Consider the following 15,460-nt stretch of genomic DNA (forward strand, 5'->3'; position numbering starts at 1 on the left):
ATCCCCCGTATAAAGTCAGCTCTATTCTTTTTGACCAGTGGGTTCCCCTAATAAGCCCTAGATGGGTTTGTTTCTTCATTAGTAAATACAAGAGAATGAGTCCCTTTTAAGCTCCCATGGGGTTTTATCACAGAATCTAGAGCTGAAAGGGACCTTGGGTGTACTTAGCCCAGAGGTGTCAATCACCTGCAGGTGTTATGTGGCCCATAGTAGTCCTGAGTGCAGCCTGAACCAGATTGAAATGTAAATGGGAAATATTTAACAAATAAATTAATAAAAAAAGAAATATGTAAACATGTGATTTTCTAAGTCAGTATACTGGGTACAGAGATCTTTATGTATGGCTTTGTGGCCCCCATTTCTACTTGAGTTTGACACCACTGGTCTAGCCCCTCCCTTCCCTTGTCCAGAGGAAGAAGAGGCCCTGGGAGGTAGTGACCAGTCCAGGGTATCGTGCATGTAATAAATAGCAGAACTAGAAATCAAACCTTTACCTATTGACTCCAAGGCAGTTCTCATGGCTTCTATTAAGCAAGGGAGTTAGAGAAGATGAATGTACACTTTGATCCTTATGGTCTTCTCTACTTCTTTGGCCTAGGGAGCATCTATGACTTTTATTTCCTTAAGCATGGCAGTGGACAGTGGAATTTGTGGACAGACTACATCACCAAGGAAGAGCAGATAATCCCAGCTACTGCGAAGGTAAGAGGGGAGCTAATCTTCATGAGAGATGAGATTTCGGAAAAATCTTTCAAGATGAACAGATAATCTCATGTGGCAATCTCAGTGTTATATCAGCAACTATATATCAGCATAATTAAGTATTTTCTCTGTACCTCATAGAATCATTTTGGCTGGGAGGGACCTTCAAGAGGTACATCCCTGTAGCAACGCTATATTAAAATCAATCCAGCCAAAGAGGTATCTGCTTTTTCCTAGAGAAAATCCTGGAGGATGATTTCCTTTTACCTAATGGACATTAGTAAAGACCTAGTTAAGCAGAATACTCAGGGAAAGGGAGGAAAGAACTTTGTTTAATAGGATATTCTACTTTTGTTTGGTCTTAATCATTTTTGAAAATGTTTCTAAAATGTCTATTTCCCTGCCTCAGTAAGCAGAGTCTAGTGAATACAGCCAAATCTCTGTGGGATGATTGAGGACTTTGAAGGGCTTCAGGACCATCATTTTGGATCAAAGATGTAGAGTTTGAAGGAAACTCAGAGACCATCTAGTCTAACCCCATCATTTTATAGATAAAGAAACTGAGGGCCAAAGAGGGCCTGAAGGTCATACAGGGTAGTAAATAGCAGAAAGGGGATTTGAACCCAGATCCTCTGCCTCTGGGACCAGTGCTTTTATCACTGTACCATGCTGATATCTGGAACTGTGAATGGGAGTAGAGAAAGGGACATGAGATTGTGTTGAAATTCATTCTTTGCTTAGGATACACTCTAGTTCTGCCTATGTAGGAGGCGAGTGTGTCCTAGCCAGTCCATGTGTTTGTTTTGGGGGTTTTTTTTTTGTTTTTTTTGCTTTTTTTTGGTGACGAGATTGGGGTTAAGTGACTTGCCCAGGGTCACACAGCAAGTAAGTGTTAAGTGTCTGAGGCTGGTGGTCCATGTGTTTTAAATATATACCTACTATTGGTTTATTTTCTGTGATTTACCTTTTTGTCCTAAAAGGTATGTGTTGAATTTGTACATTGAAATTTTTCTGGATGAAGACTGCCCACTAGTTTTCTCCATATGTGTGGGCAACATTTGAACATTTGTTTTTTGTTTTAATCTCATCACATAATTATCTGAGCCACCAGAATTTACATAAAGCTAAATTCATTGTGGATTCTTAGTATTCTTTATGCCAAATCCCATGCCCCCCAAACCATACCTTTGTCTCCATATTATGAAATCATCTCCTTGGTCTCATCATGGAAGACAGTACTTTTTGAAGTATTCTTAATGCCCTTTGTTTTTTAATTCAATTATTCCTGGATATAACGCCTCCAGCCTCACCCCCATCCCAACTCTCCCTCATACAAAGAAAAACAGTTAAACAAAATCAAATGACAGTGACTGCATCCAACAATCAACATATGCAATGTTCTGTATCAGTAGTTTCCTACTTTTCTACCAAGCAGGGACACTCTCAACGCTTCTCTGAAGAACTTTGGAATTGGTTGCATGACATGGAAGATACTGGCACGGGATTGCCCAGCATGGTGTACTCTCATCAAGGAGGGTACTGTGCTCTATGAGCAAAGCAGAATTGAAGTAGTTCAAAAGAAACATGAGATGTACAGATTTAGAGAATCCATCCCAAATATTCACGTGAATTATTTGTGTCCAAGCCTTCCAAACTTATATTGGTCTGACCAGCCACAGTCAGACACACTATAACTTGCCTCTAATATAGTGATGTCATTTTGGTCTTCTTTGAGAACAAAGGACAACAACCAACCAACCAAGCAGAGGGAGTCATCATCTGTTGTAAGGGATGAAGGTTGGTCATTACAGTCACCCAGGAGTGTGGCACATAGCAGACACAGTAAGCAGATGGCATATTCTGGAGATCCAATTCTCAGAGTGACCTCAAAGAATCCCCTAGGTCATCTATGCATTGACTTTTTTGGGCATCAGGGTTTATACTATGACATGCCAATCTCCATTTAAATCACACCATAATTTGGCACTTGCCTAACTTTCCAGACTCATTTCACATTACTCCCTTATAATGCACTCACCATTTCCAGGCAAACTGGCCTACTAGCTGTTCCATAAACTTGAAATAACATCTCTTTCTGTGCCTTTGCATAGACCATCTCCCATGCCTGGACCTTACTTCATTTCCACACCTCCCACTCCTAAGGTTCATCATGTCATATCCTACAGGGAGCCGTTCCTAACATAGCCTCCCCTTGGTTGTTACTGCTCTAGCCCTCTTGAAATGATTCGTATGTTGTTACCTGTGATTGAGTTACAGCTTTAATCAATCAACAAACCTTTAATAAGCCCTTATCATGTGCCAGGTACTGTGTTAGGTATTCTCAGTCTAGAATTTTTTCTATCACAATTCATGGACTCCCTAAAATGGCAATTGGGAGAATAGATGTTGGGAAGGTAAGAGAAGGAATTATCTCACTCTAATCTATGATCTGAGAAAGACAGATTACCACTTGTAGAGTGGAATAAGTACTCTGAGCTGGAAGGAGATCGGGTTTCCTCTCTTGGCTCTTGACTCATTGCATGTTCCTTGACTTCTCCAGTTTTCAGCTCTACAAAATGGGGAGGATAAAATTCCTAACTCTCAGAGGTAGTGGAAAGGTTATAGGAGATAACATCAATGAAAGTATACTGAGCCCTTTGGGGAAAAAATCACTAGGACTAAGGAGGAAAGTGAATGTTTGCAATGATGATGACTTGAGGCAGCTAGGTGACTCATCGATACAGCACATATCTGGAGTCAGGGAAGACTTGAATTCAAATCTAGCCCCAGACACTTACTAGCTATATGTCCCTGGGCAAGTCGAGTAACCTGTGTCTGCTTCAGTTTCCTCATCTGTAAAATGGAGATAATACTAGCACCAACTTCCTGGGTTATCGCGAAGATAAAATGAAATAATATTTGTAAAGCACTTTTGCAGACATTAAAGTACCATATGAATTCTAGTATTATTTTATGTAACATGCAGTTTTCTTCACTTTCTGATTCTATTCTAGAAACCCTGAACATGACTCCTCCAGATGCCTGCTTTTCCATACCTCTGTCTTTGTAATCTTCTTTCACTTTGAAGCCAACAACCCTAGCCCTTGGTAGGGCCTGCAGATATAACCTTTCTATGTTTGGCACTAAGGTTTACCTTTTCTCTGAATTCTGAACAGGTTTCTGAACTCATCATCCCAACCATGGAAACAGCCCGGCAGTCCTTCTTCCTGAGGGTCTACTTGAACCATGGGATTCCCATGCTCTTTGTGGGTCCTACAGGCACTGGCAAGTCAGCTATCACAAACAACTTCCTGGTCAACCTGCCCAAGAACTTGTTTTTGCCCAACTTCATCAATTTCTCTGCCAGAACCTCAGCCAATCAGACCCAGGACATTATTATGTCAAAGCTGGATCGGCGAAGAAAAGGTCTCTTTGGCCCACCCATGGGGAAAAAAGCTGTGGTATTTGTGGGTAAGTGGTCCCTTCTTTGAGGAGAGGCTGCCTTCCCCTGCCTTCTCTTTCCTTCCATTCTTTCATTAGGCTCCTTTAAAATGAAGTGCTTCCTTAGGAAAAAAACAGTCTAAGAAGAAGGGTCCTTCTCTTTTTCAAAGAAGTAACCAGCTAGATGACTCAGTGAATAGAACTAAAGACTGAGAGTCAAGAAAACCTGAGTTCAAATCCAGCCTCAAACAGTTACTAGCTGTGTGACTCAGGGCAAGTCATTTAACATCTGTCAATCTCAGTGTCCTCATTTGTAAAGTGAAGATAACCATAGCACCTAACTCATGTTGTGAAGATCAAAAGTAAGCATATATTAAGTGCTTTACAAACCTTAAAGCATTATATAAATGCTAGCTATTGCTTTTTTTAAAAACTTTTATTATTAGTGCAGCCTCTTGATAGCTTATGATCATGGGACAGATTCAGGTTGTTACTGTCCCTGCTACCATTTCAGTGTTTCTCAACAACATATAAGTCAGGGAATGTTGCTGTGGGAAAGGAGCAAGGATCCTCTGTGTCAAAAGAGATTGCTCCAAGATGCCTACCTGTTGAAGATAGTTGTAATTTTTGCCTGCTTAGAGTTGCATCACATACTCCTAAAAAAGGATTATGGATTGTCCATTTTCATAGTACTCCTTTATGGTGAATTCTGTGTTATGAGGAAACAATAAGAGACCTATGATAAAGTGGAAAGAATACTAGACAAAGTCAGAGAATCTCATTTCAACTCCCAGCTCTACTCTTTCTACGTCTGTGATCTCAGGCAGGTCATTTCTCCTCTCTGGGCTTCATTTTCCTCATCTGTAAATTGAGGAAGTTGGATTTGGAGGCTCTCAGGGAGGCAGCATGGCGTAGTGGATAGAGTACTTCACTTGCAGTCTGGAAGACCTGGGCTCAAATCCTACCTTCCTGGCTGTATAGTATTTTATCTCTCTGAATCTCAATTTACAATCTGTCAAATGAGGGTGACATACTAGATAGTTTCTTAGTTCTCATTTAGCTCTAGGTCTATAATCCTATGACCTTGTATATAGGTGATGCTCAGTAAGCGCCTAATAAATTAGTCAATTAAAATGACTGTGGGCAACTAGGTGGTGCAGTGGATAGAGTACTGGCTTCAGGAAGACCTGAGTTCAAATGTGACCTCAAACACTTGACATTTACTAGCTGTGTGAACCTGGGTAAGTCACTTAACCCCAAATGCCTCACCAAAAAAGAAGGAAAATGACTGCTTTAGTGCATTCCTACTGAATTTGAACTTATGTTACACATTTGCATAGTCTCATTTTCTGTAGTACTCATTCAGCAACTAATTATTTGCTGTCTTGTGATACCTCAGGGTTTTCTAAAAAAAAAAATCTTTATATTAAAAATGAAATTTAAACCCATTTTTTGTTCTTTAGTAAATACAGAGAGCAGGATATCACCATCTTTTTTCTTTTTCTTTTTTTTTTTTTTTGGTGAGGCAATGAGGGTTAAGTGACTTGCCCAGAGTGACACAGCTAGTTAGTGTTATGTGTCTGAGGCCAGATTTGAACTTAAGTCCTCCTGACTCCAGGGCTGGTGTTTTCTCTACTGCACCACCTAGCTGCCCCCACCATCCTTTTAGAACAAACTTTTAGGTGCCTACTATGTACAAGGCACTGTAAGTGTGTTGGAGATACAAAAGTGAATAAACAACATGGGTCCCTGACTTCAAAGGGTCATAATCTAATAGGGGAGATATGAATTACATTAAGAAATGTCATACAAGGTAGAATGTACCATTCACCTTTCACATATTGAGTTTATTTTATGAGTTGAAAAATTTCTGTGGAATCTTGAGCAAGTCAGAGTATAAAATGAGGAGATTGGACTAAAGGATCTCTTTCAACTCTAAGTCTATGATCCTATGCATTTATGCCTCCCTTTGGGGACAATATCCATAAAGTGGTGGGTTTGGAGTCTGGAAGATCCAAGTTTAAATTCTGCCTCAAATACTTACTAGCTATGTGACCCTGGACAAGTCATTTAACGATCGTGTGCCTCAGACAACTTCCTAGGACTTATTTAAAAGATTTAGAAAGACTGGTAAAGGGAGTTACTAGAACCAGAGTTCCTTATGGTGACCAAATCATAAATCTTTTGCATGTTCTATGTCTTCCCCAATAGACATATAATCTTCTTGAGGGTGATGGCTATGTCTAATACTATTTTGGCTCTCCCACAGCACCTAGCAAAGTGTTATGCATTCATTCAACAGACATATTAAGTGCTCACTGTGTATACAGCACTATGCTAGGCACTAGGGGCAATGCAGTTTTTGTAAGACACAGTATCTGTCCTCATGGAAACTTGTATGGGGCAAAACACAAACTCAGATAATTATAATACCCAAATGTTACTGAATAAGTACATCAGAGAGGTGTAAAACAATATACTAAGTGAGGTTGAGTTGATTCATTTTTATAACCATTTATTTACATCTTTTTGGGGGGAGAGGGAACCCCTTTAATAACACTAAGTAATCACATTAAAAATTACAGAGATCCAAAGGAGAGAGTCAAGAACAAATCCCCAGGTCTTTTTCTTTTCATCCTACTTCCATAACCATGTAACTAAATTGCTTGTTCCTTGACCCCAGCCTGTGCAAAGGGCAAACTAACTGGGCCAGGATTTGAAATGGATACTGGAACACCTGGGATTAGATTCCTCAACTGAGGGTCTCTGCACCCCTAGGCAATAGGGAAAGTAAGCATAAAGCAGAAGGCAGGGATCAGGTCCCCAAACATACTCCTAGCTCCCTCATTAAAGACTAACTGCTTTTCTCAGATGACCTCAACATGCCGGCCAAAGAGATATATGGGGCTCAGCCTCCCATTGAACTCCTGAGGCAGTGGATCGACCATGGCCACTGGTATGACAAGAAGGACACATCCAGGTTGGACATAGTGGATGTACTATTCGTGTCAGCTATGGGTCCACCAGGTGGGGGAAGGAACAACATTACAGGTATGTAAAGGGAAAAAGAAACAAAAAAAAAAAATCTAGCCGTTATTTCAGCATTAGCAGAGCAATGAGACTCTCATGAACAGTTATTTTCCATATTAACCCAGGGCAGAACAAACTAGAAATTTGGGTTAGATATAAAGAAGAATTTCATAACAGAGAATTATGGAACACTAGAATAGCCAATCAAGGAAGACCCGAACCAAGAGGCAGTTGGACTTGACTCCATAGAACCTCAGACTTGGAAGGAACCCCAAAGGCTATCCATACTTAAATAGGAATCTCCTCTACAACAAATTTGACAAGTGATCCTCTGGCCTCTACATGAAGACCTCCAGTGATAAGGAATCCATTATCTCCTATAAGTGGCCCATTCTATTTCTATATATCTCAAATTGTAAATTATTTCCTTCCATGAAGCCTAAACTTGCCTCTTTGCAATCTTCTCTCATTGCTTCTGACTCTGCTTTTTTGGGACCAAGTACACCAAGTCTGATCTTCCATGTTGTATCCCTTCAAATGCTTCAAAGCAGCTCTCCTTCCCTTCTCCTCCCCTTTTCCCAATGTTCTCTTTTTCAAGGTAAACGTTTCTAGTCCTTATTATCAATCCTCATATGGCACAATGTCAAGGCGCTTTACCCTCATGGTTGCTCTACTCTGTGCATTCTCGAGCTCGAGTCCTTCTTAAACTGTGGTATGTCAGAACTGAACATGATACTGAACATGGATCTGACCTAGCACAGAGTACAATGGGTTTGTCTGGTAATGACAATGCCTCTGGTAATGATCACATTAGTATTTTGGCTCCAAGGTCACCATATTGAATCATATTGAACTTGTAGTCCTTATCTTTAAAAAAAAAATGCTCAATAACTACATATCTCTTACCTTGTATATCAAGATAATTTTGGCTCCTGATTATTTTCTAATATGTTTACTATTCCCTCCCATATTTATGTCATCTGAAATTTTGATAGGCATATCATCTATGTCTTTAAGTCATCAAGAAAAATTCTATTTTTTAGTACATGTTTGTGAAGCTCTCTGCTAAAGACTTCTTTCCAATTTGACATAAAACCACCCTTTGTGTCCATTCAATCATTTCTTAATCTAACTGGAACCTAAGGACCTAATTGAACTGTCATCTATCTCATATCTCTCCATTTTTTCAATAAGAATAATATGACAAATTTTGTGAAATGTTTTGCTAAATTCTTGGTAAGCTATTCCCATGATCTACCAGTTTAGTAACTTTGTCACAAGAAAATGAAGTTAAGTTGGCATGACTCATTCTTTTAAAAAATTCATTGTTTTGGTATCTTTTGTTTTTACATATTTTTACATTGTATCCCTTTCCCCTTCCAGAGAACCTTCTCTTACAGCAAAGAATAAAAAAAGAGGAAAAGAAATCAGAAAAGTCTAATATTATATGAGTATTCCACACCATGGCCCCCTACCATTGAGGAGGGCATGAGAGCAAGGATTTGAAGGGATATCACATGGAAGAAGTTTAGACTTTGTCTGGTTGGCCCCAGAAGTGATAAAGATGCCTTCTGATAGTTCTTTCTTTAGGACCAAGTTTAGTCATCATAATTTGGTTTCATTCAGTTTCAATTGTTTTGTTGCTGTTATTTCCATTTACATTGTTATAGTCATCATTTATATTGTTTTCCTGGTTCTTCTCACTTCATTTCCATCAGTTCTTTCTATGCTTTTCTATTTTTATCATATTCATTTCTTACAACACTTTAATATTCTAATACATTCTTGGGCCATGACATTTTTAGCCATTTCCTGGTCAATGGGCATCTACTTTGGTTTCCAGTTCTTTGCTATAAAAAAAAAATGCTGCTATATATATCTTGGCACATGAGGACTCTTTCTTTTCTATCATTGACCTTCTGGAGGTATATGCCTCACAGTGAAATCTCTGGGTCAAAAGGTCTGGACGTTATAATCACCTTCTTTGCATAATTCCAAATTGTTTTCCAGAATGGTTGGATCAATTCACATCTCCACCAACTGTGTATTGGTGTGTCCATCTTTCTATAATCCCTCCAATATTGACTATTCCCATATTTTGTCATCTTTGCCAGTATGTTACTGGGTATGAGATAAAATCTCAATATTGTTTTGATTTACATTTCTCTTATTATTAGTGACTTGGAGTATTCTTTCATATGGTTATTAGTAGTTTGCAGTTCTTCTTTTGAGAACTGTTTGTTCATATCCTTTGATTGCTTATCTGTTGGGGAATGACTGAATGATTTATTCTTGATAAAGCCATTCAAGTTCTTTGTGATTACCATTTCTTTTTTCAGGTATTCACTAACCATCCTTTTAAAATGATCTAAAGTTTGAGTAGGAATTGAAGTAAAGCTTACTCACTTATACATTAAAGACTCCATTTGCTTCTAGTTTTGAAAATCTGGACAACATTTGCTCCAATCCAATCCACACTTTTTCTCTTCTCCATAGTCTTTCAAAGGCCACTGATCATAATTTATCAATCACATAAATTTTTTTGGCATTTTAGGATGTAATCTAATTTCATGACTTGAGCACATCACAGAAAGAAGCTTAGTGTTCTCTTATTATCTCCCAATTTATCTTGGGTATAAATTCCCTAGTAGTTATTTTTGTTCTGTCCTTTCTAGGACAAAGATCATAGACATTATAGGTCTAAGGCTAAAAAGAGAGAGGTAGGCCTCTTCCTGGCTTTGAGACCAGCTTTTTAGCCAGTACAGCAATAGTGTAGGAAAACTTTGGTTCAAGTCTTGCTTCTGATACATAGTGATTGCATGACCTTCCTCAAGTTACTTCACTCCTCAGGACTCTAGTCAGTTCTCTAAAGTTGTAGAAGGTCCATTCTGCATTGGTAGAGGAAAATTCCTCTAACAAAGAAATCATAGCTATGATTACACATATGTTATGCTGCCATGAGAGGTTTATAAACTATTGCTCAAACTCTAGTTCTTCCTTCTGCCCAAGTGGTCTGTAGTATTCTCTGATAACAGTATGGATTTTATTTCTGCCTCCATTTGTTTTAATTCAAGGACTCTCCACCATATTTTTCTGTATTTTCTCAAATGTCTACCTACAATAATAATAATAACAATAACAACAATAATAATAGCTAGCATTTACATAAGCACTCAAAAGTTTGCAAAGCACTTTACAAATATTTTCTCACTTAATCTTCACAACAACTTTGAGAGGTAGGTGCTATTATTATCCTTATTTTGCAGATGAGGAAACTGAGGCTGATGTAAGTAAAGTGATTTGCCAATAGTCACACAGTTAGTAAGTGTCTGAAGCTGGACTTGAACTCAGGCTTTCCTGATTCCAGGTCCTGTGCTCTATCTATCCACTGTACCACCTACCCTCCCCACCTCCACCTATCTATCTTCTTTGGAGGAACAAGGTTTGTGTGTATTGTCATATTCCAGTCATGGATCTTACCCCGCTAAGTATAACTATGAAGTCAAATCTGCCTCCTTACATTGAGATCTCTAGTTCACTTAGCTTATTGTTCAGACTTTGTGCATTTATGGGTAAACTTAAACAATACATGGGTGTATTGTGGACTTCTTTTTTGAGTTTAGTCTCCTGTGAATTTCTGGGTGGCAGTATTGCTATTTTTCTTCCTACTTTATAGTAATTTTCTATGGAATCTAGCTTGGTGGGCAAATATTAGTTGTTCCTCCTCAGTTCTTTTGATTAGATTTTGTAATGTCTTATGTATAGAAAAGAAATGTGTTGGCCCTCTTCCTACTATTGGTGAGGAGTCATTTCCAGGATCTTTTTTCTGTGTAGATACATGAGACTCCAATTTGATAGAGGTTAAAGTTTTGATATTCTGTACTCATTCTAACTCTGAAATGCTGTTTAACAACATACCCATAGAACCCAGTCACAAAATTAGATAAACTTTTTAAGGTAAACTTTGTTAATGGCTAGGAGAATGTCATTTCTGTATTTTATGCCATAGTCCAGATATCCAAATTCTATTCTCAGACATCATCTTCTTAACCAGCTGTTCATTTCCCAAATCTGCCTTTTTCTTCTGAAGTCCATGTCTTTGACACAGTGAAGAAATCATCACCTCTGACCAGAAAGTCTTCAGTTTCTTCTCCAAGATTTAACAATCTTTAACAAAGCTTTCTTAAAAAAAAAAGTTCCTTCTGGTAATGTCATTTGTGTCCATGTTAATCATCACAAGTGGGCCATAATTATCTGGTTCAAAAAGTCTTGGGAGATTCTTGGTCATGTTCCAATATATGTTTCTTGATATATGGTCCCTGAAACATAGCAGACCTCTCTATTGTCATCAGGTTGACAAATAATATTAGAAACACACAGAACATGGGCTGGATGTTCCCACATACCTGGGTTACTCTCTATGCATGCCCATTTTAAGTACGTCTCCCTCAGCTGGGAGACACCAACCTCCACTACTTGTCTTTTCTTCCTCTCATCCGTTTTGGAAGGATTATCTCTCACCTGTGTATCACTATCATCATTCCTTTGTAAGTCAAACATCTATTTTCCACCTCTTCAGAAAGAGCCTCATATCTGTTGCTTAGCTCCAAATAGTTATCCTTTCCACATTGTAATTTTACCTATCGTGGTTTCAGTATATCACGGCTCAGCATAAGACATAAGACGAGAATTTTGGGGGAGTTTTGTAGAAGCTGTGATGACATAGGAAGGTAAGGGTCAAAAAATTTTACATGCTGTGCCCCTAACCCCCTCAATGTGGAAGGAATAACTGTATTTAATGATTCTTCTTCCTTTTCTGTGTCACATTCTCCCAGACCCCTCCACAATCTCTTGCCTCAGTGGTTCAGGATTCTTCCTCTATCTCTTCAATCATGTTTCTTTTTTGTTTTTATATTGGAGCCTTTATTCTGTTGCTTTGCTTGTTTTGGAAGACTTCATTCTTATTAATAACCTGGAGAGTGGAGAGGTTCCTGGAGTTCCCTTGCCTCTCTTCTAGTTGGGAGACTGATCTTTTAGAACTTTTAGAATAGATAACAAAAAAATCACTTAATTATGGCATGAATACAAACATTGCAACCATTATGTAAGTCATTGCAAAATTCTTCCTGCTTTGTATATTTGCTGGAAGTGAGATCCTCAGAGCTTTGTTGTCCTTGCTAGTTAGATTTCCTGGAGAACTTGTGGACTATATGTGTTTGTAATGGGTTTTATTTTTCTTGCCTTTTCAATGGAGGTGGAAGAATTTGGAACTGAAAATAAAATAAAATTGAATTGTCAAATTACTCATTGAAGTCCTCAGCTCCAAAGGTGCCATTTCCCTTCTCACTTCAATAGTGCCTTGATGGCCACACTGTCCTTCTTTTCTTTTGATTTAATAATCCCTTGACTTGCTTTACCAACTTGTTTTATTTACCTTGTTTTTACCAACTTTCTCCTCCTCCTTCTTATTTTTCATCTTCTCCTTAAGGCCTTTTTCTTTTTTATTTCTCTTCCTCCTCTTCTTTTTATTTCTCTTTTCCTCCTCAGGGTCTTCCTTCTAATCTCTCTCTTCTTAGGTCTTTCTACTAGTGTTCCTTTTTCTCAAATTCCCTTTTGACTTGATTTCTTCACTTTCTTGCATTTCCTTAACCCTTCTTCTTTAGTCCATGTCCTTCACATATTTTTCCTCTTTCAGCTTCTCTTCAGAACCTTTCAATTTCCTGTCCTACCACACCAAAAGCAATCACTGCTCTTTTTTTCAGTGGAGAGGGGGCAATTAGGGTTAAGTGACTTGCCCAGGGTCACATAGCTAGTACATGTCTGGGGCCAGATTTGAACTCAAGTCCTCCTGACTCCAAGGCTGGTACTCTATCCACTGCACCACACAGCTGCCCCACTCTCTAGTATTTTTCATAGTTCAAGAACCCTTCAAATCTCCACAGTTCCTTCTTTTTCTTTTTTGGCTCAAGTCTTCTCTTGCTCCATCTTCTACATAACTTTCCCTCACTGAAACTGGAAGCAGATATTTTTTAAATAATAGATGACATATAAGGTTCTTTCCAAATGTAAGATTCAATGTTCTATGCCTTCATGATAGTTTTTGTGTCACGTTGTCCGAAGGAAAAGATATGGAGCAAATAACCTTTCAGGGCCTTTTCTAGACTTGGGTTCTATAAGCACATTGTTAAATATAGGGACAATAAGTAGCATTTCAGAGTTTGCATGAGGCAGGATCTCAAATCTTCAGACTCTATGGAGTCAGGGTTTCATGTATATATCCAGAGAAAAAATTCTGGAAATAACCCTCACATAAGACCTCATTATTTTGGGAGAAATCTCTATTTTCAATATGTATCTTAGAAAGAAATCAAATATTAGACCCTTCTTTGCATTTGGTGGGAGGGGGAACTGGCTCTGTCATTAGGTCCAGAAGTCAGGTATGCGTGTACATGTGTCTCTCTGTTTTTCAGGACGATTCACCCGCCATCTGAATATCATTTCCATCAATGCTTTTGAGGATGAAATTTTGAGCAGAATTTTTAGCTCCATTGTTGACTGGCACTTTGGGAAAGGGTTTGATGTACAGTTCTTAAGGTAAGGAAACCATATATCCTGAAAGAGATTGGGTGGAGAGGATATTGCTTTCCAAATTTTTCACAACATCCACACTGGCTTTGCTGTTTCTCTAAGGTTTGGAAAAATGTTGATTCAAGCAACAATGACTATTTACAAAGCTGCAGTGGAGAATTTCCTGCCAACTCCCTCCAAATCTCATTATGTCTTTAATTTACGAGATTTTTCACGAGTTATTCAAGGGGTATTGCTGTGTCCTCACACCCACTTACAGGTTAGCTTTTGTTTCCATAAATGTTGTCATAAAAATAACTAAATACTACCTTTCCTCAAAGGGTACAATATTAGGTAAATTAGGTGCATGGCTTTATCAAGTTGAACAAATTATTTTTCTGTGTGTTTTCTCTTTCCTAGTAGATTGTGTCTTCAGGGCAGGAAACATGCCTCTTTGAATAAATGAATAGATTCTCAGGATGCTATTGATCATAATTTTATTTGAGATACAGAACACATCTGATGTGTATATACTATGTCAGAGAAGCAAAACTACCAGGAATTACACCTACCATTTTCAGTCTTTATCATTCCTCTTCCATAACCCAGAATTGATGACACTTAGGTGGCTTGGCTGATGTTCAATTAGTATCAAATCTCAGGAAGCCTTCCCAGATTAATCCCCACTACTTTGATCACCGTCTTCAAATATATAGTTACTCAGTGCTTAACTTTATATTTTCAATGTCATATACAGTTGCCTCTTGTTTGACTCTTTTCTGTTTTCTTTCTTTTTTATCATTTACATGACATATCTTTTGATATTAAATTTCTCTTAGCTCCCTCATTAAACAGTAAGCTTCTTAAGGCACAAACTATATCTCTATATGAATCATGTCACTGTACCGATCACAGAGTCTTTTATACCATAATTATTATTGATTAAATAGAGGAAGATGTTACTTGCTTTGTAGTCTCTGCCTCCAAATAATTCAGATACTCACTTTTGGATTTGCAGGATGGAGAAAAACTGATTCGACTCTGGATTCATGAAGTTTATCGAGTCTTCTATGATCGTTTAATTGATCATGAGGACAGACAGCTGTTCTTTGGGATGGTAAAGGAGACAACAGCTAACTGCTTCAAACAGACTGTTGAGAAGGTATGCTAAATTTCATGTAATCTAGTTTGTGAGTAAGTTAATCTCAATGTGCGTCAGGCAACTTGTTCTGAATAGCCTTGATGTAGAACAGGTTCTTCCATTTTGAATTCTCTAAGACTGATGATAGTTGCAGATCCTTTAAGAAGAACACTCATAAAATCCCTAAAAGAATACCCCATCTATGTCCTGTGACTCCTAGAGACTTGCAGCAGAGTTATTGGTTCAGTTCAGAGAATATTTTGATGTTCTGGCTCAGTGAAACAATGGAAAGAACTCTGGATTTGGAATCAAGAGGTTTGGGTTCAAATTCCAGCTCCACTACTTACTAGCCCATGTGACCTTGGGTTAATCACCTGATCTATCTGGGCCTCAGTTTCCTCATATTTATGCAATATGTGTGGTACCCCCTTCTCACAAAATGGGACTCCCAGAATAGCTATCCTAGGTTCCAGGTACTCTCTGAGTTCATACCTTTTCAAAATGATAGCTTATAGGCTTGAAGACATCTATCATGGCCCCAACCCTGGCTGGCCCCAGGCCTTCTCTTCTTCCACTAAA

The 15,460-nt window shown here is 38.4% G+C and overlaps 1 protein-coding gene across 1 annotated transcript in view; it reads left to right on the plus strand.

Annotated features, from left to right (window-relative positions):
- Positions 1-15,460, plus strand: part of LOC114052003 (dynein heavy chain 3, axonemal-like) — a 176,229-nt gene that overhangs the window by 126,990 nt on the left and 33,779 nt on the right. Inside the window, exons 41-46 of the mRNA XM_027874411.1 lie at positions 599-702; positions 3,879-4,173; positions 7,015-7,194; positions 13,644-13,767; positions 13,864-14,020; positions 14,759-14,902. Of these exons, the coding sequence (XP_027730212.1) occupies positions 599-702; positions 3,879-4,173; positions 7,015-7,194; positions 13,644-13,767; positions 13,864-14,020; positions 14,759-14,902 (1,004 nt within the window). The remainder of the gene's footprint in view (positions 1-598; positions 703-3,878; positions 4,174-7,014; positions 7,195-13,643; positions 13,768-13,863; positions 14,021-14,758; positions 14,903-15,460) is intronic.

This window comes from Vombatus ursinus, unplaced genomic scaffold (genome assembly GCF_900497805.2).
Source record: "Vombatus ursinus unplaced genomic scaffold, bare-nosed wombat genome assembly UNPS02014807.1, whole genome shotgun sequence".
NCBI lineage: Eukaryota > Metazoa > Chordata > Mammalia > Diprotodontia > Vombatidae > Vombatus > Vombatus ursinus.